This window comes from Trachemys scripta, chromosome 14 (assembly GCF_013100865.1).
Source record: "Trachemys scripta elegans isolate TJP31775 chromosome 14, CAS_Tse_1.0, whole genome shotgun sequence".
Classification (NCBI taxonomy): Eukaryota; Metazoa; Chordata; order Testudines; family Emydidae; genus Trachemys; species Trachemys scripta.
In genome coordinates, this window is record NC_048311.1 from 10,297,984 (window position 1) to 10,324,919 (window position 26,936).

General features: G+C 46.5%; 1 protein-coding gene across 1 annotated transcript in view; it reads left to right on the top strand.

Annotated features, from left to right (window-relative positions):
• Window positions 1-26,936, top strand: part of LOC117887614 (dynein heavy chain 9, axonemal-like) — a 128,433-nt gene that overhangs the window by 7,301 nt on the left and 94,196 nt on the right. The window contains exons 5-10 of the mRNA XM_034790258.1: window positions 907-1,034; window positions 4,423-4,531; window positions 5,176-5,323; window positions 7,511-7,685; window positions 12,436-12,609; window positions 14,055-14,262. Of these exons, the coding sequence (XP_034646149.1) occupies window positions 907-1,034; window positions 4,423-4,531; window positions 5,176-5,323; window positions 7,511-7,685; window positions 12,436-12,609; window positions 14,055-14,262 (942 nt within the window). The remainder of the gene's footprint in view (window positions 1-906; window positions 1,035-4,422; window positions 4,532-5,175; window positions 5,324-7,510; window positions 7,686-12,435; window positions 12,610-14,054; window positions 14,263-26,936) is intronic.

Below are 26,936 nucleotides of genomic sequence, written 5' to 3' on the forward strand. Positions count from 1 at the left end.
GGTTTCTGGCTTTGGTGCAATGTGTAGGTGTGTTCCAAGAGCAGAGGGCTCTGTACTGACAATCTTCTCCAAGAACTCCAGTTCCATCTCAGACCCTTTTCTTCCTCCTTTTTGGTTTTTGCCTGCCTCCAGTTCCTCTACTCTGGATTGTGCAAGAAAATACTCACCCTGGACAAAAGCCATAGTTTTGAGGATTTGCCAAAAGAGAGACATTTTTTCTGCTTGCCTGATACTTTTCATGCAGCCCGAAGTCTCTCTTGGTATTTTAATGTGAAAGTATTTGTGCACTGACAAATGATAGTTTTGAGGCATTTTGTTCTGTTCTACAGCATTGCTGCTATATTCCCAGCATTCTTGTTCTTCTTATCATTAATTATTTGCTTCCCCTGAGACATTTTATTTCCTCAGTCTCCTTGATTTCACTAGCACGTGGTTCTGTCGTTTACTCATTCTGTTCTTGTTCTCATCCCCCGTCTCTCTAATTCAAAGCCATGACCCAATGCTTAATGCACCTTGAGTTCCCTGGCAGTACTTCCAGCTGAGGAAGCAGTTATAAGAAATTCCAAGTTATATTCAAACAGTTTTCCAAACCTTTATATTGTTTAATATACTTCCTGCTTTCCCTGTTATTGTACAGTACCCACTAGTCACTGTTTTCTTGCCCTCAACACTCCCCAATAGTAATGAGTTGAACGCTGGCCTGCCATCTTTTTCATTGATATTAACTGATAACATTCGTTTCCCCCCAAAGCAGATTAGCCTGATATCCTTTTACATGTTTTTTTATTATTTGAATCATAAAATGCACTGAGATTTTATTTTGGCATTTAAGAAGGATGTTGCAGAAAACTGGTTGGGCAAGTTGCAGATTCCGTGATCATAAAGGAGTGTGTGTCATCTTTCTAGGACTGTTTTCATCAATCATGCGAGAGCTGGCCAATGTCACACATGATGGTCCCAAGTGGATGGTGCTGGATGGTGATATTGATCCAATGTGGATTGAGTCTCTTAATACTGTCATGGATGATAATAAGGTAATAGATATTTTTTGATAAACCCATAGGAGAAATACATAGGTTGAGACAATAGCTCAGAGTATGAAAGAGTTGTTACTGTGTTTCTTCAAATAAAAACAAACATCATCATGCAAAGAAAATGTTACATCTGGAAAACAGCACAAAGCATTAATTTTCAGGAACATGTTATTGAATTGGAGTGGTGCCGGTAACGTTGTTCTGCTGCAGTCAGTACATTGAAATCTCATAGACTCATAGACTTTAAGGCCAGAAGGGCTTTAGATCCTTTTACTATTGGTTTTAATTTCCTTTTCATAGTCCAGCTCTGCTTGGCTTTTGGCAGTTTTCACTTTGTACCTATACTTTCTAACCTCCAAGAGGTAGCTTTCCTTGCTGATCCATCCTACCTTCCATTCCTTGTAGGCTTTCTGCTTTCTCTTAATCACCTGCTTGAGATGCTTCATCCAGCTTGGTCTGCAACCCTTCTCTATGCATTTTTCCCCCTTGCTCAGGATGCAGGCTTCAGATAGTTTCTGCAACTTTTACTTAAAATAATTCCAAGCCTGCTCCACATTCAGATCCTTGAGTTCTTCAGTCCACTTCCCTAACTACTTCCCTTAATTTTATAAAGTTTGCACTTTTGAAATCAAGGACTTTAATTGCAGATCTATTTTTGTTTATCCTCCCATTTCATTTAAACTAAATTAGCTCATGATCACTCGAACCAAGGTTGTCCTCTACAAACAGCTCTTGGATGAGGTTGTCACTACTTACCAATACTAAATTTAAAATGGCATTGCCTCTTGTTGGTTGGGTGACTGTTTGGTGAAGATATCTTTCAGCTATCACATCCAGGAATATCTGGTCCTGACCATTATTAGTAGCACTTGTCCTCCAATCTGTATCTGGGAAATTGAAGTCTCCCATAATTACATAATTTCCAGTAGTATTTGTTTAATTAAAATATTAAAGAGGTCTCTGTCCATATTCAAATTAGATTCAGGGGATTTGTAGCATACCTCAAGCACTATTCCAGTGGAGCCTCTGTTACCTTTCTTCCCCAAGTGATTTTGACCTAAACAGATTCCATTTCACCCACTACATCATTTCTAATCTCTTTACAGTCTATCTCACCATTAATATACAATGCTACTCCACCACCTTTACCTTTATTTCTGTCTTTCCTGAACAGCACATACTCTTCAATCCCTGTACTCCAGGCATGACTACTATTCCACCATGTTTCTGTTATTGTGACACCCTGGCACCCCAATATTCACCACTGTCATGTAATTAGGATATGTTTTGTACAAAGAATGCCTTGTGGAGAATCATTCTAAAAGTCTTGATCTGCTAGACATTAATATCTCCGTGGTTTGTATGTGCTATCGTCGTATGTGAAGTTACGAAGTTGCGCTATGTATGTGTTACTGAAACATGTTGTGAGGTTGAAAACACCCACAAGCAGCCTTTCAGGTACAACAGTAAAAAGGTCAAACAATGTTAATGGCTTATTGAGGAAATGCACAGGAATTATCCCAGGAACTGTGTACAATAGAAACCTCTCAGAGAGAGCACTACACAATGGGAACTGTTTGACCCAGGTCACAGCACAAGAGCTTTCTAGCAAATGGGAAGAAGATATAAAAGGGGGAAAATGACATCATGGGGGGATCCCGCTGTGATGGGTTTCCCACAGGCTGCCACCTGGAACGTGGATACCACTGAGCCCTCTGACCCACCAGTCTGGGATCCCATTCACTGTGCTGCTGTGACAAGTTGCAAAACCCTCCAAGCTTGCATTTTCACCAGCATTCACACAGGTAGGGACACACCCAGCTGCAGTCACATCCAGGCTCTCTAGCTACCAGCCTCCCAGCCTAGAACCCCCGAGCAGTACTGTCCTGCCCTGGTCAAATCTGGCCAGTATATGGGTTTAACACCCGGTCTGCTTCTCCCTCAGTGTGAAGAGGACCATGCACACTTGTGGTAATCAAGCTGAGATTTTCCTCAGACATCAGTGTAATTTTTTACATCCATATGAGGAATTAATTTTGTTATGTGCACCAATATGGAGGTGATGTGTGGCGAGGGTGAGGTCGAGAGGTTTGGAGTGTGGGAGGGGGCTCAGGGCTGGGGCTGAGAAGTTCCGGGGGGACGAGAGCTCCGGCTAGGGGTGAAGGCTCTGGGGTGGAACTGGGGATGAGGGGTTCAGGGTGCAGGAGGGGGCTCAGGGCTGGGGCAGAGGGTTGGGGTGCTGGCTCTAGGGTGGGACTGGTGATGAGGGGCTTAGGGTGCAGGCTGCCCCAGGGCTGCGGCAGGGAGAGAGGACTCCCCCCAGCCCTCTCTCGGTGCAGCAGCTCGGGGCTGGGGAGAAGTGCCTCTCCCCGGCCATGGTAGCTCTGGCAGGGCTGGACTGGGCTGGGTTGGGCCGGGAGAGGGGAGGGGCTCCTCTCCTTGGCAACTTCCGGCAGGGCCAGAACGGGCCTGGACCAGGTCAGGCCAGGCCGGAGGAGGGGCTCCTCTTCCCGGCGGCTAGGCTGGGTTGGTCATGGGGCTCCTCTCCCAGCAGCTCCAGTGGGGCTGGGCTGGGCCGGGGAGGGGTGCCTCTCCCCGCCTGCATGGCCCTTGATAGCCTGCTCCACGGCCATGCAGCTTACAGGGAATTTATCCAGATACCTTAGTCAAACGCACACTGGTTTGGATTAAAGCATAAAATAAGTTTATTGACTACAAAAGGATAGATTTTAAGTGATTATAAGTGATAGCAAACAGATCAAAACAGATTACCTAGTAAATAAACAAAACTGCAAACGGAGTTTAACATACTCCTCACCCTGAGTGATAAACCGGCTGGCAGATTTTTAAGGCCTTATTTTTGCAGCTTGGGTTTCCCAGGTTTTTATACACAGGCTAGAAATCCCTTTAGCCTGGGACCATCTTCCCTCTTGTTCAGTCTTTATTCCTCAGGTGTTTCCAGGTGTGTTGTTGTAGGGAGAGTGTGAGGTCCCCCCAGGTTGTCATTTTCCGGCTCTTGTAGAGTAGAAGGCTTGAAGGATATAACCACAAAACAACATATTCTAGAATGTATGTGAGGAAGTTTGTGTATCTTGGGGAGTCGTGGAGACTTCCTGAAATCCTCTTCACTAAACTGGAGGTGGGATATCCCTGATATCTGAGGACAGACTAGAAGGGTTTGCACAGTAATGGAATGCAAATGCTTCCTTTGCATACGCATCACATTGAGGAGCTGGATGAAATCCTAACCAAGCAGTGCCGAGGTCGTGTCAGCAAGACCATGCCTGAGTAATATGGCGATAACACGGGAATGAACAATTCTCACCAGCAGGATTGAGGAATGCTGCTGCCATGAGGCTTATATTCTGAACGTGTCTGTCTTTTGCAGGTGCTGACACTAGCAAGCAATGAAAGAATTCCCCTTAACCCAACCATGAGGCTGCTCTTTGAGATCAGTCATCTATGCACAGCAACTCCAGCCACTGTATCCAGAGCAGGTAGGTCAAGGGGGAATAAGTAGGCATTCCCTTTCCACTCGCACAAAGTGAAGCTTAGGGTTGAGATTTTCAGAGGGCTCAGGGGAGTTTGGCACCTGACTCCCACTGGCATTCAGTGCCCAACTTCCTTAGGTCTTTTGAAAGTAGCAGCCTTAATTCACAGTGCCACTGGATGACAGGGCATGTGACCGAGAAGTGGGCAGCAGAACCTAGAAACCCAGCACTCACTGGTGAACGGCTGACGACGAAGGTGGTGATGAGGGTAGCGCATAGAGGGCTCAGCTGAGATCGGGGCACTGTGCAAACAGAGTGAGAGACGGTCCCTGTTCAGGAGAGCTTACAGCTGAAATAGCCAAGGCAGAGACAATGTGGGAGAATGGAAGAATTGTTCTCCCCTGTCTATGGATGGGAGCTGAAACCTAAGAGAAAAGGGCCTGATTTCAATAGGTGATAGGCACCTAAACACCTTTAAAAATCTGGACTAAATTACAATTGTGTAAGAGCAACAGGCTGTGCAGCGTGGTACACTGCTGTACTTATTAAACTATGATCTTAGTGAGGGAAGATGAACAGTTCTTATGGTGAAAGGTACCAGTCTCCGCCATGTCCTTGCTGTACCTCTCTCTCTTGCACTGTGTCTCTAGGCATTCTGTACATCAACCCAGCAGACTTGGGCTGGAATCCCCCCGTGAGCAGCTGGATCGACCGACGAGAAATCCAGTCAGAACGAGCTAATCTGACCATCTTGTTTGACAAATACCTGCCGCTTTGCCTGGACACTCTTAGAACTAGGTACAGTATAATGGGACGTAACGTGTATGTGAGCGACATCCACCATGTTAAAAGCAACAGAGAGTCCTGTGGCACCTTGAAGACTAACAGATGTATTGGATGCAATCCGATGAAGTGGACATTCACCCACGAAAGCTTATGCTCCAATACATCTGTTAGTCTTAAAGGTGCCACAGGACTCTCTGTTGCTTTTTACAGATCCAGACTAATACGGCTACCCCTCTGATACTATCCACCATGTTGTAGCTCTGCTGGGTGATGCAGCTGCCTGGGCCACTGCCAAGCAAATTTCTGCCCTGCCTCTGAAAGGCCCCGTTGACAGAGCAGTGTTGGCTTTCCTTCAGTGTAGTGTTTGTGGGAAAGGAGGAGCGGATGCTGGCTTCCAAATTCACACCCTTGCTTGGCTGCAGCCCAGGTTTCACTTAATTGTAATTTGACATTTTACTGTTAATTTGTGTCTGTAGTAAGTGTGGGCTCACTAGTGCAGGGCATGCTGGGATGTTGTATGATGCACGAGCCAATTATCTGTCAGTTGGAGAGGGAACAGGAAAGAATGTAAAAAAGGTTAAGTCAGTTGGGTCAAAGCGCTTCACTCAACAATGTGGATTTCAAACAGCTGCTTGGGGGAAAGGTTTTTGGCCTCTAAGAAGTAAAGTTGAGGGACATGTCACCCTCTCCCTCCTCAGGCGCTGTGCTCATGCCCTCTTGGACTATATAGTTCAGCTGTAACCGGCCTCTAGCTGTCACCGGGGAACCTCCCTGATGAGAAGGGTTGAGATCTCTCCCACACGAGTTCTTTTCTACGTGGTTTGAGCATTGGCCCACTAAACCCGGGGTTGTGAGCTCAATCCTTGAGGGGGCCATTTAGGGATCTAGGGCAAAAATCTGTCTGGGGATTGGTCCTGCTTTGAGCAGGGGGTTGGACTAGATGACCTCCTGAGGTCCCTTCCAACCCTGATATTCTATGATTCTTTTCATGACAGCTGCAGAGCAAATTGTGTCTGCGTCCCTTTCCAATCTGGCACAGTTCACTGCTGGGCACCAGTTAAATCAATAGTGGTAGTTTTTCCTTTGCTATAAATAAGGGTTTCAGTGAATCATTAAGCTGCCTCATTGGCCAGGTTAGATTGTTATCCTTTTGATGTCCAATTGGCTTATAGGCTCTGGCAGCAGTAATCAATGATGAGGCCTGTGGGACCCCATTTTATTAACTGTTATGCCTGCGCAGAGCCTCCATGAGGCTGAGCTTACTCAACTGCCATGGAGAAGGATGATCTGGACAGCCAAGAGGCTCAGGATGTCAGCTGTGCAGCTCTGAAGAATGACTCAGAGGGCACTTCCTCTGTCCACTTAGTGAACAGCATCGGGACACAGCTTCTTGCAATCTTCCACCCCAGTCCTTTTACATGAACAAGAGTCCTGGCAGAAAGATATGCACATTGGAGCAGAGACCAGGCATGGGAAATGTCAGCCCAAAAGGCAGATATGCAGAAAGGCCTGAGTTAGTGAAAATGGGGATTTGTAATGAAAGGGGTTTTGCAACAAGATTGCTGCCTGTGTGACCAATCTGATTATAGCCATCAGCCGCACAACACGTAGGATGGTCCTCACTCTGTTTCCTGAGGTTTGTGACAGAGCATGAAATCGCAGGGATTAGCTGCCGACAGTTGTAAACCAGGTATTTTTGTAGATTGCTTAATTCAGAAATCGTAGGACCAGCCTTTCAAATAACTATAATTATTTTATGGAAGACTTCAGTGTTATCCCGCCAGCCACAATATTAGTTCAGCTACATTTACAGAATTCCTAAGTTGGTTTAAAACAGCGAGATGAAAGGGTTTATTTTATGACGCCTCTATTTGACCGCTCGTAACTCATCGTGTTCACAGGAAATCATTGCCCTTAGCGAGTCTCCCATTTTACTACTTTCAAGAGGATCAAAGTTTTTAAATGTCTGAAACTTCTTATTACTGTTATTACTTGTGTACGTGCCTGCGCTTCCAGGTTTAGGGATGAAAGCTGGTGTTTTATTTCTCGCTGTATCCCTGCATAAGGAAGATACACACTGCAGAAAAGTAAAATGTTAATGTTCTGAAAGAGGATTTATATGCACATTTCTCTGTATTGCTAACGACCATCATGCTGAATCCAATTATACTTCATATGCTTTCAAATTCCCTCCCTTAGATTTAAGAAGATTATTCCAGTTCCCGAACAGAGTATGGTTCAGATGTTGTGTTACCTCCTTGAGTGTCTCCTAACTCCGGAGAACACTCCTCCAGACTGCCCCAAGGAACTCTACGAGCTCTACTTTGTGTTTGCTGCTGTCTGGGCCTTTGGTGGAGCAATGTTCCAGGATCAGGTAAGATGAGAGCTATAAGTGTAGGGCTCATTAATGTAGTATCCCATTTAGACAGTAACCTCTTTTATTATTCTGATTATTATTATACTTTTTCAGTGTGATTCTCTAGTATAGTGTTGCTTTCCTGGGGCTAGAATACAATTGTCAATGGGATAGAAACCTCTGGAGCAATGAGCGGTGCTGTTTCTCTACCTTGTTTACAGAGAAAACACGGTAGTTTGTGAAAGGCATCATTACACAAGAGACAGTATAAGAGCAGAAGGGTCAAGGATTAAAGCAACAAAGATGAGAGAGACATTAACTTATGTACAAACATTTTATTCTCCAACAGTAAGTTGACTGAAGCAGTAACACGCTACAGAATGTGGTAGTAATGAATACATCATTGGAGCACAGTAAGAGATACCAAAGTTTGCCATCTCACCGTGTGTTTATAGGTAGGAGTGCCATTGCAATGACATAGCTCAGACAATGTTTTGTTACCACTGGACTTAGTTAGGGTATCAGCTTTCTAAGGTTTCTAAGAAGAATAACAAAGAAATAGTAGCAATGAGCTGAACCGAGAATTGAAGCACTTAGTTTAATTTGATCCATTTGAAATAGCAGAGGTGAACAGTTGCTCTTTGTTCACAAGCATGCAGCACGCTGGGTGCATGTCAGGAGCTGAGGTCTTCTGAAAATCTGGTCATAAATGTCAAAATTGAATTTTCTGGGTGCCAAGCACTTTTGAAAATATGACAGGTTTCAGAGTCGCAGCCGTGTTTGTCTGTATCCGCAAAAAGAACAGGAGTACTTGTGGCACCTTAGAGACTAACAAATTTATTTGAGCATAAGCTTTCGTGGGCTACAGCCCACTTCTTCGGATGCATAGAATGGAACATATATTGAGGAGATATATATACACATACAGAGAGCATGAAAAGGTGGGAGTTGTCTTACCAACTCTGAGAGGCCAATTAAGTAAGAGAAAAAAGACTTTTGAAGTGATAATCAAGATAGCCCAGTACAGACAGTTTGATAAGAAGTGTGAGAATACTTACAAGGGGAGATAGATTCAATGTTTGTAATGGCTCAGCCATTCCCAGTCCCTATTCAAGCCTAAGCTGATGGTATCTAGTTTGCATATCAATTCCAGCTCAGCAGTTTCTTGTTGGAGTCTGTTTTTGAAGCTTTTCTGTTGCAAAATTGCAACCAGCAGGTCTGTTTTTTTCTCTCACTTAATTGGCCTCTCAGAGTTGGTAAGACAACTCCCACCTTTTCATGCTCTCTGTATGTGTATATATATCTCCTCAATATATGTTCCATTCTATGCATCCGAAGAAGTGGGCTGTAGCCCACGAAAGCTTATGCTCAAATTTGTTAGTCTCTAAGGTGCCACAAGTACTCCTGTTCTTTTTGAAAATATGGTTGTTCTTAAAGTGCTTAAATCAGGGGTGAGCAAACTTTTTGGCCCGAGGGTCACATCTGGGAATAGAAATTGTATGGCGGGCCATTAATGCTCACAAAATTGGGGTTGGGGTGCAGGAGGGGGTGAGGGTTGGGGGTGCAGGCTTCAGGGTGGGGTCAGAAATGAGGAGTTCAGGGTGAAGGAGGGGGCTCCGGGCTGGGGTGGGCTCCGGCTGGGGATGTGGGCTCTGGGGTGGGGCTGGAGATGAAGGATTTGGGGTGCAGGAGGGTGCTCTGGGCTGGGATCCAGGGGTTTGGAGGGCGAGAGGGGGGTCAGGGCTTGGGCAGGGGGTTGGGGCATGGGGAGAGGCTCAGGGGTGCAGGCTCTGGGCAGCGCTTACCTCAAGCAGCTACTGGAAACAGCGCAGGGCCAGCTCTAGGCGCCAGCAAAACAAGCAGGTGCTTGGGGCGGCACATTTCTAGGGGCGGCATTCTGGCGCTGGCCATCATAGGCGCCGACTCCGTGGCATGGAGAAAAAGTGCCCCAGCTCACCTCCGCTCCGTCTCTGCCTGCTCCCCTGTTGTACCACCCATGCAGCTGTTAGGGTTTGGTACTGCCACCCATCACCAGAGTATCTGGGTGCCTTCCACTTACAAGTGATAGCAATAGCAAAGTTCTTAGTGGCTTTCATGGAGCCCCTGGCACTTCTCACTTCTTAGGGGTAAAAACTCTGCTTGGGGTAGGGTGATTTTTTTGAGGAGAGTGTTGTTTGGGTAGAAGGGCAGTCAGTGTTGGGGTTGATTGGGTTGAGGGGTCAGTGGTTGGGCTTGGAGGTAGAAGTGGGGCCAGTGTTGGGATTTACTGGGTGGAAGTGGGGGTCAGTGTTGTCGTTTGGGGAGTGGAAGGAATGGTTCAGTACTGGGCTTTGGAGGTCAAAGGGGGTGACTCTGTGTGTGTTGTTTTATGGTGGAAAAGACTTTTCAAAGAGCAAGGTTTTGCAGCATTTCCTAAAGCTGGTCAGACTCTGGATTGGCCTGATCTCCTCCGGGAGTTACCCAATCCCTTCAACCCACAGTGCTTTGTTTCCTGCTCTCCTGGGATTTGTCCTGTGATCTGTGTTGCCACAGAGCAGCACAGCTGTCACAGAGATTCTTAGATCAAAATGTGGTCTCTGGCATAGGCTACCACTGGGAGGTGTGACTGCAGCACATGTAGACATATCCGAGCTAGCTTTGAGCTAGTAAAGCTGTGAAGCTTAGGCAGCTGCATGGACTATCCTGGCCCAGGGCCTACCCAGGACCTGGGTGCCCAAGCAATGGCTGCCCACATTGCCATAGCTTCACCACTATTATTACTCAAGCTAGCTTTGACCTAGCTAGTTCACAGCCAGCTGGAATGTCTGCACGTGCTGCAATCACAGTGGTGGTGTGGACACACCTACTGTGTGTGCTGAACATGTGGTTGGGACTGGAGGGTGTGCTTTAGCAGATTGCACCAGGTGCAGTAGAAGCCCTCTGCAGCCACAGAATCTCTCCCCAAGATTTTGCTTTTGATGCTGGCCGTGCTTCTGTAAATGTCAGAGCAGGGGAGCCAAGGGTACAGCAGGCTGAACAAGAGCCTGGTGAAAAATGATCCAATATAAAATCTGTCTATTGCTCTCCATTGACGGTGCCCTTCACTCTGACCTTTTGCTGCAGAAATGTCAGGATAAACAATCTTTAGAGCCTTTCCACTCTGATGTGCTCACTGGAAGAGAGTGGGCTCCCTGTAGGAAAACAGTTGATAGATTTTCCATTTCAAGGTAAAGGCTCTGAAATTAGTAAAATTCCATGTGGGGTTTTATTAAGGAAGCAGCTCAAATTTAACATCGCTCTGGCAGTGTGGGTTGGGACCAAATTGCTCCGGTTAAATGGCATATTAGGGAGGGTGGATGACACATTACGATGCAGCTGGAAGCAGCTCTCCTGTGCAGTGGTGAGGGCGCCCTAGTGAGAAAGCTTTTAGCAGTGATGCACTTCCACCCCCATTGAAGGCTACTACAGCCACTGCTGAAGAATTATAGCAACAGGGAAATGAGGCATTAGTGATTTTTGCTTCTGTGAGCAGCACCAGACTGCAGAATCCTGGATAATAATGGTGTGTTTTAAGAATACTCTGGCCTACTGTTAAGGGAGTGGCTGCTTCAGGATAGCAAAGCCCCATGGAGCCTTTCACAGAGGGCACCAGTTGAAATGCAGCAGTTGGTGAAAATCCTGGCTTTCTTCTGGAGCTTTAGTGGCATACATGAAATGAGTTGGCAGTCCCAGCTGACTTGCTGTATTGGACAAGAGTGCACAGCGAGTGGATGTGGGGAAAAATAAGCCTTATGAGAAATGTACTGAGAATCTGGGCAAGCTGTAATGTTGCATTCACTGCTTACATGGTCTTTCATCACCATAGTCTCTGAATGCATCACAAGCATTAATGAACTTCTCACTACACCCCTGTGAAGAAGAGAAGGGCTAATATCTCCATTGTACAGATGGGGAACAGACTCAAAGAGATTAAGAGATTCACCCGTGAATCTGTGGAAGAGCAGGCAACTAAACGTAGACCTCCTGAGTGCCCAGTCCAATCACCCTCCTTCCTTCCCCAAAATTTCACAGTCACGACTAGTGGATGATGTAGGATACGAGGGGAAAGAGACATAGGGAATATAGCAGAGACCAAATTCGATATGTGCTTCCAATGTGGTATAGCAGCAAATAAAGGTTAATGCAAAGGTATCAGAGCTGAAAGGTAATGGTCCCTTTCTAGAAGTCTGGTGCAATTGCACTTGGAATACTTCATTCAGTCTGGGCTCCTCAAAACCAGAGGGCTGTGATGGGGAAAGAATCCAGAAATCAAAAGTTAATGGGCTGTTGTGATTTTTGAGGAAGAACTTTAATCTGCATGCCTTGGCTAACTGTGGCTGGAGGTCAGGACATGAAAGCCATCCACAACTACTATTGGAGGCATGTACGCACTCCGGATCAATTAATTGGCCTGGTTAATCTGAGATACATAATTAATTCTGACAGATGGAGCTCTCTATCTAATCTAAGGCATATCTAAAATGGCCATCATGAGAAAGGATTTATTTAGGATTATAAACAGGAGTAATGAGATTAAATTAAGATTAGTTTTAACATCAGGAAATAGTTCCTGACAGTAAGTACTCTTAGGCTGTGGAATAGTGTCCCGAGTGAATGGTCAGGGCAGAGACTAGTGGAATATACTGCAGGGGATGATTCCAAACTGGCTGGGGACATGGTGTAGATAACCTTTTCGATCACTAGAGATTTTCTGCAGGTTAGCATCTTTGCTGTCCATTTTGTCTTGCAGCTTGTAGACTACCGAGTAGAATTCAGTAAGTGGTGGGTGACTGAGTTCAAGACCATCAAGTTTCCTTCTCAGGGAACTGTCTTCGACTTTTACATTGATCCAGAAACAAAAAAGTTTGAACCTTGGTCCAAACTCATCCCCAAGTTTGAATTTGATCCCGAAATGCCATTACAGGTACGTGAATCTTTGTTTCATTGCCACAAAAGAATATATAGCTGTGTGTGGTGTGTGCTTTGTCTCTGTTGAATAAGATTTGTTAGCACTGGCGTGAGAAAATGAAGGTTTGTTAGTAATGGTGACATTCCATCTAAGACACAAACATTCACTCTAAAGTGATTAAGTGACCTGGGTTTGATTATGAAGACAAGGTTCATTAAGAAAGTGGTACTCTTGTTACAGTGCTCTGGAATATGATTGATGAATGGGGCAATGACAGACACCCATGGACTGAATCAAAACCGTGCGCAAAACATAGTGCCATCTCAATTACCAGTCAGATATCCACTCTCCAGCTGCACGCATCTCTGCAGTGCCAGTCCATTGTTGTCCTGATAACTCCTGTCTGAAATGTAAAGCAGGGCACCGGTTAAACCAGAAGGGATAGTGTGGAGAAGAGAGAGATCACACTTGCTCTCTGCAAGCAAACCAAGGCCTTTTTTTAATGACTGATTCGGTTCTTTAATATGAAAATCACATACATAGGTGGGATGTAGTGGTCTGATTCCATCTAGTGAATGTCAACAGAGCAGAATGCACACATGTCTGATTTCAACCAGCAAAGGTGTCACAAATTCACCACCAGCTTATCAGCACTGTCGGGGATAATTAGAGTTGGTCATAAAATGGAGATTTTTTCCATGGAAAAATTATTTTTTTTGTCAAAAATCAGTTCATAAACCAGAAATATTTAAGTTGTGAAAACCAAAATATTTTGATTCTGAAATGCTGCCTCCTGGGAGTTGTAGTTTGGGTGCAGCGTGTTCACACTCTCCATCATAGGCTGGGCTCTCTCTGGTTGACCTATATCTACCATGATACACCTGTCTTTTCTTGGTGAAGGGAGATGGTGCATCATGGGAGTTGTGCTCATAGTGCATCATGGGACATGAAGTCTGGCTGGGGAGGCTGGTCCATAAAGGAGAATGAGGACAACTTAACTGCAACACCCAAGAGGCACCGTGCTGGCACTGAAATATTTTGGTTGTTGGCTGACAACTGAAAAAAATCTGTTTTGGGGTGTTTGTATTTTTTGACAAAAAATCATTGTTTTTTGTAAGTAGCCGACACTTCTAGTGAAAAATTTTGTTTGGTCAAAACCCCAATTTTCCATCAAAAAACAGTTGTTGTGGAAAAATTGTGACCAGCCCTAGGGAAATACCTTTTATTGAGGTCACACAGATGCTACCAGACAACTAGTTAGTTACTGAAGACTTTAGCTGGTGTAGATAGTCTAATTTACTGTCAGGCAGAGGTCTGTCCGGCTCTTCTCTGGTGCTTGCTGTGGACACTCTAGCTCCTCGCATATCTCCAGCTGGATCAGTATTCTCCCACCTCATGTGAGTGTGGATGAAAGGGGGTGCACTGAGGCTCATTGCATGTCCCCATCATTCTCCCCTTAGGCTTGTCTGGTGCCCACCAGTGAAACCATCCGAGTGCGGTACTTTATGGATAGGCTCCTGGAGCGAAGGAGGCCAGTCATGCTAGTGGGAAATGCCGGCACTGGGAAATCTGTGCTCGTCGGAGACAAACTCTCTTCGCTAGATGCCGACGAGTACATGGTGAAGAATGTGCCTTTCAACTACTACACCAGCTCCGCCATGCTGCAAGGTAAAGCGGGAGAGGGTTAGGAGTCCTTGGGGGTGGGGGATGAGTGATGATTTTTCCCTCTGGTGTGTATAATGGAATTTGCAGGGGGGTATGGGTGGCTGGAAACCCCAGCGTATGAGCTGTTGGCAGGCTGTATCTGGTTTTATTATATAACTGCCTCAGAGGGAACCCTGGACTCTAAATCCTCCAGAAAGATACCTGGTGAAATCCTGTCAGGGGCCAGACCAACTCCTGGCCTGCTTCTTAACTAATTGCACTGCTGGGCAATCAGGAAGCCCAGCTGCACTGCCTTGGAACTGACAGAGTAGCTGCAGCCCTGCTCATAAAACTGGCACCCACAGCAGATCAGCAGCTGCTCATTGCGTACCACGACTGCTGCTGTGGTTGCCCTGCTCCTGCTTGCAGCCCTTGCTTCCAGTCCCGTTCCCGCCTGCTTCCAGTCCCTGCCTCTGCTCTGTTCCAGTCCCTGCTCCAGCCTCGTTTCTGAACCTGCTTCTGCTCCACCTACTGCTCACTTCAGCTCTAGGCTCTGTTCCCCTCCAGCTTCTGACTTCTGGCTTCGATCATTGGCTTGGGCTCCAGCCTATGACTCTGGTGAACCCTCCTGCTCTGGCATTTTGGCTTCTGTCCCTCTGATACTGACTCCCAGCTTGTTCCTGGACTCTGCCCCCCTGGACCCAGCTCTAACCAATAGGCTGAACTCTCATTTCAGTCACTAGGCCTGGTTGGCTACAGTTTAAGCAGCCCAATTCAAAGGGTAGGAGCCCATCTCACTGGCATAGACCCCACTCAGGAGCGGGTGTGGCCATACAGAACTTGCAGGTGTCCATCCTGCAGATGCAGAACACAGATCATCACCAGTGACCCTGGCTCTGGCTTTGCGGGAACCAAAGGTCCCACTACCAGACATAAGAGCGACCATACTAGGTCAGATCAAAGGTCCATCTAGCCTAGAATCCTGTCTTCTGACAGTGGCCAATGCCAGGTGCTCCAGAGGGAATGAACAGAACAGATAATCATCGAGTGATCCATCCCCTGTTGCCCATTCCCAGCTTCTGGCAAACAGAGGCTAGGGACACCATTCCTGCCCATCCTGGCTAATAGCCATTGATGGACCTATCCTCCATGAACTTATCTAGTTCTTTTTTTAATCCTGTAATAGTCTTGGCCTTCACAACATCCTCTGGCAATGAGTTTCACAGGTTGACTGTGCATTGTGTGAAAAAATACTTCCTTTTATTTGTTTTAAACCTGCTGCCTATTAGCTTCATTTGGTGATCCCTAGTTCTTGTGTTATGAGAAGGAGTAAATAAGACTTCCTTATTTACTTTCTCCACACCAGTCAAGATTTTATAGACCTCTATCATATCCCCTCTTAGTCATCTCTTTTCCAAGCTGAAAAGTCCCAGTCTTATGTAAAGGTGCTCACAGTCAGTTCTGAGGTTTCCTAAACCAGTGCTGGTTCCCTTTTCTGCTATACCCCTGTCGTTCCCCACACACCAGGCCCAAGTAGGGCTCATCATTAGTCTGTTCACTGCAGAGGCCTTGGCTTGGGTCTCCCACTGCTTGGAACAGTTCAGCCCCTCCTGGGTCAGCTGGCACAGTTCATTCAGGCCATGCCGGTTATCTTCGGTGATAGACAACACACCCGAACTGCTGAAGCCATGCTGCAAACGCTACAGCAAGGACATCGATCAGTGGCTGAATTCCATCACCTCTCCACGGACACTGAGTGGAGTGAGGCTGTGCAGCAGCATCAGTTTCGACTTGGACTGCGTTACGAATACATGAAGAACTGGTGCAGCTCCATAAATGTGGCCCAGCCCCTCAACCGTGCACATCAATCCAGGATCCAGAACCCATGCACATTAGCCAGACCCGCCCATGCCTGTCTGAGGCTGAGAAACACTGATGTCAAACCTCAGGATTGTGTCTGATGGGGGTTGGAAAATGCCAATCCCCAGCCCCAATAAGAGGGTCCAGGCTGGTCCCTTTCCTCCTACAGAGACTCTTGACCTCCATGCACCTCTGTCGAGATAGCAGCAACTGCAAACCCATCCTTGTTGCAGCTCTGACTACCATTGAAGCTCCTACTCCTGATAAGCCCAGCAGTATACCTGGAGGCTCTGGTTGACTTGGGAGTCTCAGGCAATTTTATGGATCAGGATGTGGCTAAGGCCTATGGGATCCCTACCATGTGTAAGAATTCCCTGGATCTGGGGGAAACCATTAATTGGTTGCTTTTGGTCTTAGGGCTGGTCACCCACTAGATGACCCCCTTAGAAGTTTTTACCCTCCAGCAGCACTGGAAGACCCATCAGTTTGGGTTGATTTGGGCCCCCCACTCTCAGGTCATCATGGGAATGTCCTGGCTCGCTGCCCATGACTCCTGTATCAGTTGGCAAAAAGGGACAGTACATTTTTTTGCTCCCAATACTGCCAACAATTCTTCCTTCCCAAGGCCAAGAGAGAAAGGGTGTCCTCTGGAGCTCATGTCCTCATCCGTGGAACCCCCTCCTGCAAGGGAATGGGCTGACGGGAGCTTGGCACACTCCCAACCGTCCCACTGGCTGCCGCTGAAATACCTTGCAAGTACCATCACCATGCAGACATAATCAACAAGGGAACCATGGACACCCTGACCCTGCATCACAAATACAACTGCCTAATTCACTTTCCGGCTGGCACTCAAATCCCCTTTAGCCACATCTATGGGGGAAAATCTGCAGAAGGGGTTTATCTGGCCATCCACCTCTCCAACAGCGGCCACAGTCTTCTTTGTTAAAAAGTAGAATGGTTCCCTAAGGCCCTGCATTGTGTACTGGGCCCACAACAAGGTGATGGTTCAGAAGAGTTACCTATTTCCCCTCATTCCTCAACTCCTAAACCAATTACACTCTGCCCAGTTTTTTACCAACTTAGATATCTGTGGGTGGTCTTTAACTGATGTGGGTGAGAAAAAGAGCTGAGAGGAAAAATGTCTTCCACAACCAGTATGGATGCTTTGAATACCTGGGCATGCTGTTCGGTCTGTGTAATGCTCCCACGACCTTTCAGCATTTTATCAATGACATTTTTCAGGACACGCTGGATCAGTTTATTATTATCTGTCTCAATGACACCTTTATTTTTATAAATGACCGAACACAGCACAACAAACGCGTACAGAAAGTCTTAGAGAGGCTTTACCAACACCGCCTGTATGACGGTTTGACTGCGGCACAGTAGAGTTTTTTGGCTATATCATCTCCCCAGAATAAGGTTGCCAACTTTGTAATATTTAAAACCTGGACACTCCAGCAGGAGTGCCGGAACCTCTCCTTCCCTGTCTCTTCCCCTTGAGGACCTGCCCCCTGAGGTCCCACCCCTGTTTGCTCCTCTTTCCCCCTCCCCGCATCACTCACTGCTCTTCCCCTCTCTCCCTCACCTCTGCCCAGGTCGGGAGGGACTTGCCTGTGGAGCCGTGGCTCGGAGCTGCAGCCGCCCGATGCAGGCAGGAAGTGGCCTGGCTAAGTAGGGGCTGTCACGAGTGATGACTTGGCGCCTCCCCTCCCGCAGTAACTGGAGTTTGGGTGTCTGGTCAGTAGATCTGACCAGACACAGTCAGGTTCCTTTTACAACCAGACTTTCCGGTCCAAAACAAGGCACCTGGCCACCCTACCCAAAAAGGACTGGCCATGTGTACTGTGGTGCACTTAGGGGCCAGCAGGGCTGGTGAGCAGACCATGGCTCAACATCCCCCAAAGTCCTAGGGCCAGGCTTGTCAAGCTATCTGGGGACCTGGAAGTCAAGTTACAGTCTCCTCCTTCTCCGTGTTTCCTGGCTCAGACAAGGGGAGGAGGGAAGGGGAGCGGGGCACAGGGCCCAAGGGGGAAGGGTGAGCAGTGTCCCAGACCAGCCTCCACTTCCTACCTCCCCTGTGCGCTCCTCAGTTTGAGGCATGGTCACAACACTCTGCTTCCCTCCCTGTGGAGGGTTGCTCAAGCAGTCTCAGCAATTCGGTTAGTCAGTGGGGGCTTACCCGCTCCCTTCTCAGTGTTCAGTGATTCCTCTTTGTCAGGGAGAAGGGGAAAGAAAAAAGGATCATGCCCCTGGCTGCCTGGTCAGGCCTTACCCACAGTCCAGGCCCTTCCCCTGTGGGTTTCTGTGTTCCAAACGGTACTAACTGGCTTCCTTCCTGCAGACAGCCTCTCCTTCAGTCTTCACCTGCTTGATTGCCAGAGTCCCATTTTAAGTATGTCCTCCATTTGGAGCATGCTCTGCAGCTGCTATGGGGTGGGGCCTTCTTGACCCAGTGCTGCTCTATCTTTCCTTTAGTCCAGGGGTCGGCAACCTGGCACAGGTTTTTCCTGGCACACGGCGCAGGCTGAGCCAGCTGGGGTCCTGCCGCGGGTCCAACTCAGCACCCGCTACTGGCCTGGGGTTCCTTCCCCCAGGCTGGCAGCGGGCTGAGACCCCAGCTGGCAGGAGCCGGTGGTGGAAACCCCAGAGCGGGGGTCGGGCTGAGCTGCTCAGCCCGCCGCTGCTCTGGGGTTCCCGCTGCTGGCCCCTAGCCAGCCAGGGTCCCGCTGCTGGTCCTGCTCAGCACCCTCCGCCGGCCTGGGTGAAGGAACCCCCGGCTGGCAGCGGGCTGAGACCCCAGCTGGCAGGAGCTGGGGGCAAAAACCCCAGAGTGGCAGCGGGCTGAGCCAGTCGCTGCTCTGGGGTTCCGGCTGCTGGCCCCTCGCCAGCAGGGGTCCCCACCGCGCAGCTCCACTCACCTTGCTTCCGGTCGGAGGCTCCATTGCAGACAGAGTCCAGGGCTCCAGCCCTGCTCAGGCCTACCAGCCACCTACTCCACTCACCTCAGCTGCCAATCTTGGTTTCCAGGCGCTGTTCAGCCTGCTTTCCGCTTGGAGTCCCAGCAGGCCACCCTGGGCTCTGCTCCTGGCCTTGGATCAGTCCTCTTCAGCCTCACCGCTGTGGCCCACTGTCCCCAGCCTGGGACAGTGAGGGTTGCACACCAGGCAAGAGGGGGTGTAGCTCAAATTGCTTATCTTAGACCACACTGCATTTGACCTTTTGCCTGCCTTATATCGCCATTTTTTCCCCACTGAGAATTGAAGGGAACATTTGACAAAATGGCAGCTCCTAAGAAAGCGAAGCTAGATGTCTGATCATTTCAGCCTGCTTGGACAGACGCATTTGGATTTATTGAAAAGAAGGACTGTGCTATTTGTGCTTTCTGTTATGAAAGTGTTGTTTGTCGCACGTCAAGAGTTGGACGACATTTTGAAACGAAGCACGAGAAAACCTTTCTTGACGAAGCAGACAAGACTGAATCAATCAAAAAGGCAGTAGCAGCCTATGAGAAGCAAAGCAGTGTTTTTAAAAGCTTAAGTGTAAGTAAAAATCAAGCTACAGAAGGAAGTTACAAGATTGCACAGTGCATTGCAAAAAACGGAAAGCCGTTTACAGATGGGGAATATATAAAAGAAGTTTTTCTCAGCAGTGCAACGATTTTGTTCAATGATTTGCCAAATAAAGATACAATCATATCTAGAATAAAAGAACTGCCCATCTCTGCCAGAACAGTTGAGAGACGCATAAGTGAAATGGCAGAAAACATTAAGGAAAAGCAGACGACTGCATTGAAAGACACAGCAGTGTTTAGTGCTGCAATTGATGAGAGCATGGATATAAACGACGTTCCGCGTTTGGCAATTGTTGCAAGATATTGTGCTTCCAATGAAATCCAAGAGGAACTTTGTTGTCTAAAACCCCTGCATGGCACAACAAAGGGGGAAGATATACTGGAAAGTTTTGTAAACCATTTTGAAGAACGAGGAGTTGACATCAGAAAAATATTTTGTGTGACAACAGATGGTGCTCCTGCCATGGTTGGAAAACAGAAGGGATTTGTAAAGTTACTTGAAGATCAAATTGACCATCCAACACTCAAATTTCACTGTATCATCCATCAAGAAAACCTGTGTGCAAAAATTTCTAATTCAGAGCTTAATAATGTAATGAATACAGTGGTGCGAATTGTAAATTTCCTTGTTGCTCGATCTGCTTTGACTTACAATTTCAAGCACTGCTAGAAGAGATGGACAGTGCTTATAACGACATCCCACTTCACAGCAACATTCGGTGGCTAAGTCGTGGCAAGGTTTTGGTGCGCTTTGTAAACTGTTTTGAGGCAATCAAGGCCTTTTTGTCAGAAAAAGAACAAAACTATCCTGAACTGGATGATGACAAATGGCTATGTAAGCTCAGGTTTCTAACTGATATCACTGCTCACCTAAATGAACTCAACCTCTGTCTCCAGGGGGCAGGGCAAACAGTTCTAGATCTTTATGAAACCTGGAAAGCATTTGTTGTGAAACTAGCAGTTTTTTCCAGGGATATTCAAACTTCTACTTTCCGCTACTTCCAACACATAAAAGAGCTATCGACATGTTGCACTGTCAGTGTCGATGAGATTGGAAAGTACATGCAAGAACTGTAATCAGAATTTTCTGACAGATTTCAAGATTTCCAGTGATTTGGCCCAATGCTTTCTTTTCTAATTAAACCTGAAAAGTTCAACGAAAGCGACTTGGATTTGTCTGTATTTCAGTGGATGGGTGTTGAAGATTTTGAAATGCAACTCATTCAGTTAAAAAGCTCAGAATTGTGGACATCAAAGTTTGTGGATCTGCGGAGCGCACTTGAAGCTACCGAGAGAGATCATGGGGCCTCTATTCTGACCTGCTGAACGTCCCTGCCAGTGATATTTAACTGTTTGAAGAAAATTGCATTTGCAATGCTTTCAGCATTTGGATCCACATACCTGTGTGAACAGGTATTTTCACACATGAAAGCTGTCCTCTGTCCCTCTCGGAGCCGGTTAACAACTGATCACTCAGAAACCCGTGTGCAGCTTAATGTATCCAAATACGTGCCAGACATTGGAAAACTCAGCAAGGAAAGCAAGGGCAAGGATCACACTAAACTGATAAGATCTGCATTTTAATTTAATTTTAAATAAAGCTTCGGAAACATTTTGAAAACCTTGTTTACTTTACATATAACAGTAGTTTGGTTATATATTATAGACTTATAGAAAGACCTTCTAAAAAGCATTAAAATGTATTACCGGCACGCGAAGCCTTAAATTAGAGTGTATAAATGAAGACTCGGCACACCACTTCTGAAAGGTTGCCGACCCCTGCTTTAGTCCTTTAGTCTTAGTGAGGAGTCCGTAAAGTTCAACACACCATCGACCCACATAAATTGACAGCCATCACCGACTGGTGGTGCTTAGGGATGTCTGTGGGTGCAACGCTTTTTAAGCTTTGCCAGTTTCTGTAGAGAGTTCACCAAATGTTTCTTAGGGGTCACCGCCCTCCTGCAGAAGGGAGCCCATCTTTCTTTGTCCCCAGAGATGGAACTGGCTTTTGAGTGCCTAAAGTAGAAATTCATCACAGCCCCAACCTAGGTTGGTTCACTCCAACTCGGGCTGCAATTTACGGTATAAGTGGATGCCTCAAACTTTGTGCTGGGAGCCCAAATGGCAGCCTTGAATGGTCAGTTTCACACATGTGCCTTCTTCAAGCACGCTCACACCTGTGGAGCAAAACTATGACAGTAAAGAGCTTCTGGCCATCAAAGCAGCCTTCAAGGAGTTGCAGCATCTTCTGGAGGTCTTCAGGTTCCCGATCCAAGTCCTTACCAACCACAAGAACCTGGAATTCCTGAAGATGGCTCAGCACCTAAATCAGTGACAGGACCCTGGTCCCTGTTCTTTACATGATTTTACTTTGTGGCGACTTGCCACCTTGGGACCAGGACTGGGAAGGTAGATGCGTTTCTCCAGATGGGGGAGTGTTGTGAACATGACCAAGAGGCTCCATCCACAATCCTCAAACCATCAAATTTCACTTCCAGTACCACAGTCTGTGAACCGCCACCCTCCATACATTTCCTGCTGTCCAGTGATCCCTTCACAAGTCAGATCCACCAAGCCCTACACAGTGCCAATGCCCAGACTGCCTCAGCCTTCAGCTTTCATGGTGGAATTTTGTATTGAAAGGGGCACATCTGTGTATCTGATGGCCCAACCAGGCTGCAAGTCCTACGTATTTCTTTCTCCCCTCAAGGTCACAGGTGAGTCATCATCTCCTTGCAGCCACCCAGGGCCCAGGGAGTCTGGAAAACCTGGGTCATGGGATTGGATTTGGGAGAGGACCAGATTTTCAACCTCCAGAGCCTAAAATTAAACATCAAGGCTCCATTTAACTTGAAGCATGTGTTTAATATGTCTAAAGTTAAGACCAGGCTGAAAAGTTTTGCTGAATAGAGACAGGCCTGAATCCAATCATGTGGATTATGTTGTTGTTTGTATTATGGTGGCACCTAGAAGGCCCAGTCACGATGAGGATCTGATTACACTGGGAGTTGTATATACACGTAGGGAGAGATAGTCCCTACCCTCAGTGCCCTGCCCCAGTCCAATGTGTGCTTCTATGGTGTGGGTCTGAGTGAGCAGAAACATAGGTGTGTAGATTTGCTGCTCACATCAGGGCCCGGGGTCTCAGGGTGAAATCCTCGCTCTGTTGGAGTCAAAGGGAGTTTTGCCATTGACTTCAGTGAGGCCAGGTGACTTCAGTGAGGCCAGGATTTTCACCCTCCAACTCCCCCAGATCTCACAGCATGTGCGGGTGGAGTTGAGGTATGTATATGCTCTCCCAGCCTGTGTTACCAGCTCAACCATCCAGCGGCTCCTTCAGGGGCCCAGTCTGCTGGGGCTACCAAAGCCCAGGAAAAAAGCCCTGCCTCCCGTAATACGCAGAGGGGCAGGTCCTGGGACAGGGACACAGGGCTACCCTGTGTGGTTAGAGAGGCCTGGTTTGTGCCATCTATTCCCATCGGTTCAGAGCAGGGCTGAGTCCAGGCTGGGTGGGAGAGGGGTCCGTCATTTATTTATTGGGTAGGGTGGGAGCTTGGCGGTGTTGGTGACAACATGTAGGAGAAAAGAAAAGGGGTGCAGTCCTTTTCCTGTATCCTCCACATTTGGACACTCCCTTCTCGACTTCCCTTCTCCATGACAGGCATGCCCATGCTCATTGTTGCTCCTGCATCAGCCCATGCAAATTATTAGATATCTCAGTTCTCTTTGGCTTCCCCTGCACATTGCCCTGTATCATTTATGAAAGGGGAAAACAGCTTATGGTAATGTTAGCACACAAATAATTCATAACTCTGCTGCAGCAGAATAAAATGCCATAGCTTGCAAAGCTGCATGAGGCCAGCTAGAAATTTGATCACAATTTAAATTAAATGACTCAGATAAGCATTTAGCTTAGATTTAAAAGGCTTGGATGGTTACTATATACCCACAAAGCACAGTCAGATTATTAACATCCAGCTGTTTTAACTGCTGTGTAAGATCTGTACAGGTGAGCTTGAAATTGCATACTGTGAGCAGGTCAGATGAAATAAGCTGGACAAGAAGGGCCACTTTTAACAGAATGCCTTTTACACATGCAAGTGCATGTGAATGCAAGGTGGGATAGTTTCACAAATCCATGCGAGAGCCTCATGTATGACATTAGAGAGCTGTTTGCCCAATGCCATATTTGATCCTAGGCTCTAATGTTCAGCTCTTCTCCAACACAGCAATGGGATTCTTCTGTGTTCAGGAAGTTGCTCTCACAGTGATCACTAGCTCCTCTCACTGGCCCCAACACCACCGCCCGTTAGTGCCCTCATTTACACTACGGATCAAATGCAGAAGGCACGCGGCCTGAGTGCCCCTAAAATCCCACTGGCCCCGTGCATAGGGGTGAATTTCACACTATGTGAACGACTTGAACAGCACGGCTTTCCTGCAAAACTCAGGTGAAACAAACCTTCCTTGGTATCTGGTCCAAATTGTGAATGATCTTCAAATATTAATACCTTTCCCTCTCCAAATGCCCTTTTAATTTTTCCTAGAGTGTAGTTTGTCAATATAGGACCTCTGGAAGATTGAAAAACAAACTCAAACACTCTGTCTTCAAGGCTTCCTAGCAGGGTAAAAGAACCTTCTCTCGTTCATTTATCTCAATAGTGATGGTGCAGTTGTTGAGATTTATATGGACAGATCTGGGCAGCCTTTTCATATTTCCTTGGACTGTGAGCTATGGTTTGAGTTTGGGGCTCTCTTCTCTAAGCATATGAATAAGTCATCTGCTATGTGAATAAATGTGTGTGAAAGATTTCAGCTATGACTGCAATGATTGTGTTTGTTAGGCATGATTTATATTGCTCTATATTGTTCTCCACTGCTCATATTTTAGAGTTAATTTGCTCTTTTTTTGTGTAGTTTGTCAGTAGGCTGCTGTTTCCAGCAGGCCCTATTTAACTTTGTAAAACTCAAATACAACACAGATTATCTATCTATCTATCTATCTATCTATCTATCTATCTATCTATCTATCTATCTATCTATAAAAATAAATTCTCCTTGGCGTGTCCTCTGCACATTCCCACTCCTGGGATATGAACTGACTGGTGCCATTCAATGATGCAGCCTTCTACTAGTAGTGCCTATAAGAGTGCTCATGCATCCCCTCCCACCTCTCCCCTCAGCATTTGAGCATGTTCTGAGGGTAGTGCTATAAAAACATAATATCCCACTTACATATAAAAGCAGTGGTTGCCACTTCAGTTCCTTCCAGCCACTGACTACAGATGGATGTGAGCCTTTGTCGGATTCAAGATTCTGGGCAAGTTAGATAGGTGCTGTAGTAAGAAGTGAGCCAGGAGGAGGTGGTAGCCCAATGGTGAGTGGAGCACCCCTTGACATTGCAGTTAAACCTTGGGTTTGATATGAAGTTCAAGAGCAGCAAGCCAGCCTTGAACTCTGTTCCCCTCACATTTGGAGACTGTTTATGCCATTTTTTACACTGAGTGGCAAAAGATCACCATGGACAGATGGGTTTTGGACACAATAAATGATGGCTATACCATCCAGTTCAAGACCTTCTTCCCTATTCAGGGACTCCTTTCACAAATTAATGCTAAGAACAGAAATCAACTCCCTACTAAGGGAAGGAGTAGTAGAAGAGGTCCCAATAAATCTAAGAAATTGGGGTTTCTACTCACACTATTTCCTAATTCCAAAGAAAGATGGAGGACTTCTTCCAATGTTGGATCTGAGGAAGTTAAATAGGTACATCCAAAGATTTCTCTTCAGAATATTAACTCTAAGATCTATTATCCCCTCCCTCTCCTGTCTAAACAGGTTTTACAGCTCTCAATCTCAAAGAAGCTGCTTTAACATTTCAATAAGATGATCACACAGGAAGTACCTTTATTTTGCCATAGGGCACCATTTCCAATACAGGCTCCTCCACTTTGGCCTTTCTACTGCATTAAAATCTTTACAAAATTCCTAGCTGTATTGGCAGCTTTTCTGAGAAGACCATATTTGTCCATATTTAGATGATTGGCTCCTAAAAGGAACTTCTGAAGGTGAACCAAAGAATGTCACTCAATTCAGATGCTCGATGTTCCAAAGGTTGGGATTTTTGATCACTGAAAAGAAATCTCTATTGAAACCTTCACAAAAGATCCGTTTCATAGGAGTACATCTCAACTCCAGAATGGCAAGAGCTGAACTTCTGGAGGAGAAATTCCTGAAGAGGAAATCTACCATTCAGAACGTAAAGTTCTTCCTCTCTCTGCTGAGTCTTATGGCTTCACCGATGTATGTCACAACTTATATAGGACTAAGGCTGAGACCCCCTTCAGCGCTGTTTGGCAAGAAACCTGGTCCTGCAGTACACGACACAAACTTAATACCGTTCCCAAGAAAATCCAGAAAACAATCTTATGGTGAATGGACCAGGAACATATATGGAGGGGAGTGAAGTTCAGCCGTCCCTTTCCTTCCATGGGGTACACACTTCAACAACCTTTTAACAAGAAGTCTGTCGAATCAGCAAGAGTGTCACCTTTATATCGGTCTTCTGGAGCTAACAGCAATTCATTTGGCACTCAGATCATTCCTCCCTCAGGTGCAAGGATCTGTGGTTCAAGCAGCCAGAGACAATATGAGAGCAATGTACTATGTAAATGAACATGGAGGAGCCCATTCCTCAGAGTTTTGCAAGGAGTCAGTGAAGCTTTGGGGATTGGTGTATAATTCACAAAATTTATTGCAGTAGCTCTGCATGTGGCAGAACCTCTCAATCAGTTAGTGGCCCAACTAATTGGAGACTCTTCCCAGATGTATGAAGGGTCCTTGAAAGCTTCTATGATCCAAGACAATTGGGACAATTTTGCTCTTTGGGATACTCCACATATGTAGTAGATATGCATTTTTATATTGTATAGAAATTTGCCACAAGATAAAACCCCAAGTGTCATTGTTTTTGTTCAGGAGCAGGAGCTCTTTAATGTTGATGCTTGTGAAAAAGGTTAGACAGGACTCAGCCCGGATGATACTCATCACTCCAGCCTGGCCGAGACAGCGATGGTACACAGACTTGCTTCTTTCCACTGTGTCGCTGGACCTTCTGTCACAGCAGCAAGGGAAAGCATACCATCCAGATCCACTTTCGCTGCACCTGATAGCATGGGCAATAGGACTCTGACAGAATTAGAGAAATCTTTCTTTGTAGCTGTACAGTGTTTTACTTAATGCTAGAAGACAATCAACTAGG